This window comes from Gastrolobium bilobum, unplaced genomic scaffold (assembly GCF_033153095.1).
Source record: "Gastrolobium bilobum isolate Gb01-03AN ecotype WA unplaced genomic scaffold, APGP_CSIRO_Gbil_v1 utg3892, whole genome shotgun sequence".
Taxonomy (NCBI): domain Eukaryota; kingdom Viridiplantae; phylum Streptophyta; class Magnoliopsida; order Fabales; family Fabaceae; genus Gastrolobium; species Gastrolobium bilobum.
In genome coordinates, this window is record NW_026895565.1 from 95,076 (window position 1) to 102,117 (window position 7,042).

Below are 7,042 nucleotides of genomic sequence, written 5' to 3' on the forward strand. Positions count from 1 at the left end.
CTTGGGGTGTTCGTTATCTGGATTCGATTGGTTTTGGAAGGAAAAATCATCCGATCCAATCCCTTCGGTTTGATCATATAATCATCCATTCGGTTTGAATTTTTTTCAAATCCGATCCAATCCAATCCAATTTTTTGCAGTTTGAATTGGATCGATTTTCGATTTTTAAAGATCCTAAAATTTATTTCATGATTATTGTGCAAATAATATCTTTTGGGCTATGATTGGGGAAATGTCCAAGTAGGTAGAGTAGAATTAATATATTGGATCGATTTGGATTGGATCGGTTTTCATTAACCAATCCGAAAATCGATCCAATCCAATTAAAATTTGCGATTTTTTTTCAGTTGTCGATTTTTCGGTTTATTCGATTATCGGTCACCGCGGTTTGAATTGGTTAATGAACATCCCTATATACTTCTGTAAAGCATCATTGAACCTTCCTTGATTATGAAGTTCATTTCCCTGCAAAACTTAAATTTAGTTCATCAAGCCACACAGTAGACTAGACACCAACTGGAGCTTTACAGAAACTGAAAAATAGTAATCAGTTATCAGAGTAGTAAATCGAGTAACATTTCATGTCTTATCATGCAATGACAGCAAGTGTATTTTCTGATCAGATCATTCTATGGAACTAAAGTATTATTCAAATGTAATTTTATTTACGAATCTTTCTCATAGCCTACATGATTCTGGAAAAGGATTCTCGCAGGGCGTCATCACTTGGCTTTAGTAGATAATTTGGGCTTTAAGGACTACCACATGATCATAATATGCTTCCATCTGGAAAAATTAGAATGTATTCTTAACGACTCTTTCAAACTACAAATAGGGCATCAAAAATAGTGGAACTTACACCAGGCTTTTTTTTCCTATTCAACATGGATTCATCTCATGTCAAGAATTTACCCGGGTACACCCCTCCCTACCCGGGTAAATAATTCAAGCAATTTTTTAGATATCAAGAAATATACCCGGGTACACCCATCTCTATCCGGGTAGGCAAAAAATTTCAAAAAATACTCGGGTAGGGAGGGGTGTACCCGGTTAGGCTTGGTGGTCAACGGTCAAACAGGGGCAGATTGATGTTATGTTTTTTGGGGAGGTTAAATTTTTGAAATAGTTTATAATGAAGGTCAATTTGATAATTAATTATTCCTAAAGGGTTATAAGGGTCAAAAAGCCCTATATACTGCGTAATAAAGTGATTTTAATTAATTAAGAGAAAAATATTTGTCATTTTAAATGATATAAAGTTATGTCATTTTAAGAGAGAGATAAACACACAAAATATTTTTTATTTAAAATTTAAATTAAAAAAAACACTCACTTTCTCTCCCATGATTTTCATTTCGTGTGTCTATCTCTCTTTTAGAATAACATAACATATGCCATTTAAAATGACAAACACCAAACCCTTTAATTAATCATGTTTGAAATGGTTCTGTGGTTTACAATCCCCGTTATATTCATTCAAATATTTTTTTAAAAAAATAATAACTATAACTTTTTTTTTTTTTTTTTTGATAACATTACTATAACTTTTTTTTAGGAGAAAGATATACTTACCTCCAAAAAAATTTACAATCTTTACAACTAATGTATTTATTATTGATTTTTGTCAATCTAACAGTTATAATTTATTGAAAATTATTGGGTCGTATTTATTAATTTTCAATAAATTATAACCGTTAGATTAATGAAATCAATGGTGATTAGGTTGATTGTAAGTGTGATAAATTTTTTTGATGGTAAATATATATATATTTTTTTAATACATCAGTGAGAATTGGAGAAATAACTTAATCAAATCCCTCCTCATTCATTTAAATATTTTAACGTCTTTTAAGCTTTTTTTTTTTTAACTCTGAATAGGAGACACGTTAAACCCTCGAAACCAAACCCTAGCCGCCGTCAGTGCCGGAGACTTTGTTCAAGCTTGGGTCCACCGGCGGCGACTCGTCGGTGGTTCTGAATCCAGGTCATTCCCCTTCTTCTTTCGAACCTTAAAAATTCTCTCTCCTAAATTCACATGCATAATTCCTCTTCCATTTTTGTTCTTGACTTGGTTGCTGAGTTGAATGTGATGTTTGATGTGCTAAAAAAAAAAGCTAGAAACCTTGTTATTCTAATTGCAGCGCTGGACATTTTTAATTTATTTTTTCCCCTTTTGTTTTCCTTGTGACAAAAACTTTCTTTGCGATTTTCTTTTCAACATTAGAATCGGTTATTACTTATTAGAACAGAAAATAAATAAATACATAAAAATTTCAGTTTCTGTATACTGTATATAAATTCTTCTATAATAATTCCTTTTTTTTTTCCCAGCATATATGTGCCTCTTCTAATGAGCAATGATGCTGGCAAGACATGTTCAAACTATTGGTAATCTCCTTGAGAGGATTATTGAAGTTCCTGTTGCACAGCTCAGAGGTATAAATATGAATTTCTGTATTTGGTACTCAAATGTGTCCAGTTACAATGAGCTACCGAGAAAGCTCAACAAGTCTGAGAGGAAACCACCAGTGAGAAGTTTTAATGAACTCAAGCGAGAAGCTAGGTTGAAGAAAAAGGAGAGACAAAATGTTCATGAGCTTGTATTACAACCTCCTGAAAATGGCTTGTTGGTTAAGCAATTAGTTCCTATTGCTCATCAGGTTTATGCTGCCAGATGTGAACTATTGTCTAGTGTTTCAAGTCTTGTTAATTACACGGCTATTTATTCATGCAGGTAATGCCACAACTTCTGCGTTGTTCATTGTGGTTGTTTGAGCTTTTAGCGTGTTGCAAGTAGAACCTTTATTCAAGTGTGATACCTGAGTTCAAACCAGAAGTCTTTTTTATTTTATTTTATTTTATTTTTATCTGGTATTTTTGAAATTGAGTCATACTTTTAACTTATCAGATAAGTTCTATAATATGATTTTTTAATGCTTATTGGGTTTTGGAGAATTTCTTAAAGTGAACAGTAGCTATTCTAAGTGAATAATCTTCACATATCTCATCACTTTGGATTTTTTTAATATACATTGTTATTTGAGATTGTTAGAATATATGAGAAGCATCTCATAATATCTTGATTGTATTTTAGAATAGTTTAGAGTATTTTATATGATCTCTTATGAATAATTTCCTTGTTTCTTTATATTCCATGATTTATTCTCTTATTTAATTAGGATTTAAAGTCTAATATTAGCTTTGTAGTTTGCATTGCATGATAAACATCCTTTACAACAAACCCCCAAGGGTAGCTCAGTTGGCAGCTGAGCTCCCAAGGGATTGCTTGGTGCAGGGATCAAACCCTGCCTCAAGCAGTTTCTTGGAAAATCTTTGGGGGCTAGAGGATAAGCCAAAAATCTTCGGTTGGGGGATTAGTATCGTCCTTTCTCCGGTTGCGAAGTTTAGTGCACCCACTGTTACAATGAGGGGCTAGCCCAAACGGGCCGTACCCCGAGGGCATGGTGTCCGGAGAAGGTTGAATGGGGATACCTCCTGGTAATGTACCAAAAAAAAAAAAAACAAAAAAAAAAAATCCTTTACAACAATATCAATATGATTTTATTATTTTGAGTACTCGTTTTCCTCCTTTTATGCCTGAAAGCCGTATAATTTCAACAGAGATTTTGGATGCTTTGCAGCTTATGTGGGGAAGTTCATGTTGGTCATCCGCCACATAAAATTAGAACATGTAATGTTAGAGGAAGTCTATCAAGCAAAGAACATAGTTGGGTCAAAGGTGGTATTGGACATGTTCTGCCACTTGTAGAGTCGTTTCATCTGTATGATAGAATAGGGAGGGCTGTTTCCCATAATGAAATGCTTGAAGTGGACCGAATTCCAGCAATTGTTGAGTTGTGTGTCCAGGCAGGTTTTGACATACCTGAGTACCCCACCAGGAGAAGGGCCTTCCCTGTTTACTGTGTTGCTGGTAGGATAATTGATTTTGAGAAAAGATTTCCAAAAGAAATTTCTCTTGGCAAAGATATAGATGCATGTGGGTTTTGGTGTAAGAAAAAGAGATCGGATGAAGACAAAAATTCTATGGCGATGCATTCTGATGATATCCAAGGTTTATGAAGTCAAATGCTTTTTTCTTCTCTTTCTCACTCTCTCAGACACTCACATATTCTGTCCTTTGTTAACTACTGACTGTGTACATGCTTTTGTGCAGCTATTGCTGTCCGAGGCATGAAAGCATGGGAGAAAATGCGCAGGGGAGCTTCAAAACTTATGGAGAAGTATGCTGTCCAAACTTGTGGATATTGTCCAGAGGTACAAGTGGGGCCTAAAGGTCATAGAGTGCGGAATTGTCAAGCTTACAAACACCAGATGAGGGATGGGCAGCATGCGTGGCAGGAGGCGACATTTAATGATTTGGTACCTCCAGTATATGTATATCACACTCAAGATCAGCAATCTAGGAAGCCTTTAGTAAATGGGTTGAAGAGGTACTATGGTATGCTTCCTGCGGTGGTTGAGCTATTTGCACAGGCTGGTGCACCAATTGAAAAGAATTACTCACCTATAATGAGGGAGGATGTTGTAGTCCCTGAAATGGATGAGGAAAAGTTGGTTGTTTAAAGCAATGAGCTGAATGATTTCTTATTCACGGAGGAACCATTTGGGCTGTGGAAGAGTCTAAATATGAAAATTGAGGTTTAATTTCTTTCAAATAAGGTCAGATTTTCTCTTCTGGAAAAGATAGAAGACGTGTCTAATATGGGTAATTAGGGATGTAATAGGGTGGAAATAAGAACACTGCACTAAACTGTCTTGTGTGCGTCTGGCAAATTAAGGTTGCAGTCTTGATTATATGGAACACATCTGCTTCTGGCACCCACTGCAGGTCAAAAAACTTGGATTTCCTGCTTGGATTCCTTTGGGAACAAGTCTTAATCCCACTACCAATATCATTTTCACTTTATTTAGCTTCTAGTGTATTCTGGTTTTATGCGATATTTTGTAATATAATTTCCTGCTACTAAAACCAAAGAAAACCTTAGTCCACAGGATTAGTTTAGTATTTTCTGGTATACAAGAGGCAAAGAGATAGTTGACGGTGCATTGGGTAAAGAACAAAATTTGGCTTTCTTGCCAAATACCTATATTATAAAGATGAAGAAAGTAGAAAAATAACTTAAAAGATTAGCAACAACAGTAAACTAGTTCCTGGGTTCTACTCCTTCAGATTCGCAGAACAGGTATAATCCTGTAATTTTCTTAGATAGTTTCTTCTTATTTACTTGAATATACTATAAGGAACCATCTCACCTAAAAGCTTAAATTGTTTAAATGAAGGTCATATTAATGGTTTTATATTATATTTCTTTGATACCATGATAAACAACCATCTTATTCAAAATATTAAGGTGTTAAGGTGAATGCTATTTTAATGGTTTTATATATAATTTCTCTAACATATACCTTGGTTATGTTGAGTGGATGAATGCCATGCATTTCTGTTTCTGAACTGCTTCCCTGAACTTGTGCTGCCATACTAATATCAAACACCACATCCATCTTCCGAACAGATCTCACCATTGAGCCACCTTCAAATCCCTTTGCCATCGAACCACAACACCATCTTGCAGCTGCTTCCGAGCCCTCTAACTGCGAGACCATTGCGCACACCTAGCAAACCCACTGCATGTAACGGTAAGCCTCTTTGGTGCAACCTGCATCTCATCAAGCCCCAGGGTTATTTGCTTGTGTTAGTAGAACAATTTCAGGTTGGTTAAGAAATTGGAGATGTGATTGCTGGGAGTGCCAATGTCATTAATATATTCTCCGAGAGTCCACAGAACAGTGCGATTTTAAACGTAATAGATTGCAGGTGCTTAAGTGGTACAACTTGTTTCATCAACAGTATCTTACAATCTTGTAACAGAATATATTGTAATTAGTCTTGTAATGCACGAATGCATGCAAGGGTATTGTTTCAGGTTCCCCCGGCCCCCTTTTTTTGTTGATGCATTACCATAGCATTATGCTTTGGTCTGAGACATCTAACTTTCTATAATGAAAATTAGATGGATATAATATTTTTATCCTCCAAATTACTTTACTCTTCATCAAGTTTTTGCTAAAAATTAATCTAACAGCTATACTGATTGCTTGCCTGTGTTCTCTCTCATGTTTGTGCTCCAAAGTTTCTAGATTTTCTTTAGATGATTTTTCTGAATTGTCCAAGTACGAACAGTTTACGTATATACGCAAGTTTTGATGACTAAGGCACTCATGGTATATGATGGATTTGAGAAATTAGCACACATATATTATACTATTTTCTTATTTTCTTTTATATATATATATATATAGACACAACACACACACACAACACTATATATATATACACAACACTTCGAATATATTATTTTGTTTTGTTTGCTGTTGTTCTGATATAATTCTCTTCTTATATGTTATACTGTCATATAATATATCAACATTTAAGTCTACAAATTTGTATTAATTTTAGTTGAAATTTTATATTTTCCTTTCTAGCCATGCCAATTGATAAAATCTTGAACTAGCAAGCCACGGAACACGCCTGAACATGCAAATAGGTTGAGCAAATATTTGATTTTGTATTTCAGCATCAGTTTATTGAAAGGCGAAGAATTAAGTTTCCTTGTCTTAAAGAGTGGTTGTAAAAAGTGGCAAACAAGTCATGTAGTTCAAGAACACTTTACAAAGTTTGTTCCAAATGCACGACTTAGCTTAGCTAGTCATAGTTTCAACCTTTGTGGAGCTATGAGTACAAATTATATGCTTGTTTTGGGCTGTTTTTGTCATATTTTGATGTTATTTTTTTGTTTATTTATTTTAGTAGTTTCCTTACTAGGGTTGGCTGCAAACCACCCTATTATTTAGGGTGGCCATGGCCGATTTGAGCTGGGTTTAACTTGACCAGTATATATTGATTGGGTCCACTTGGGTTTAGACAAAATGTACAGGTTTATTAATCATAAAAGTTAAAATTAGAGGTAAAAGTGTTTGCAAGCATTTGTTATTTTAAACAACATAATTATCTATCATTGAT

At 34.6% G+C, this 7,042-nt stretch overlaps 1 protein-coding gene across 2 annotated transcripts; it reads left to right on the forward strand.

The window, feature by feature from the left end:
- Positions 1-1,877: 1,877 nt before the first annotated feature.
- On the forward strand, positions 1,878-5,954 carry LOC133316808 (APO protein 3, mitochondrial-like). Of its 2 annotated transcripts, XR_009752260.1 has the most exons (5): positions 1,878-1,984; positions 2,332-2,734; positions 3,642-4,072; positions 4,175-4,680; positions 5,535-5,954. XR_009752260.1 is itself a non-coding variant. In XM_061518592.1 (4 exons), exons 2-4 carry the CDS (start codon positions 2,358-2,360, stop codon positions 4,582-4,584), a joined length of 1,218 nt encoding a protein of 405 aa, XP_061374576.1. In that variant the 5' UTR covers positions 1,878-1,984; positions 2,332-2,357; the 3' UTR covers positions 4,585-5,514. The 2 variants fall into 2 exon arrangements, 1 of the variants encoding a protein (XP_061374576.1); XM_061518592.1 differs by lacking the exon at positions 5,535-5,954 and having other exon boundaries at positions 4,175-5,514.
- The last annotated feature ends 1,088 nt before the right edge of the window (positions 5,955-7,042 follow it).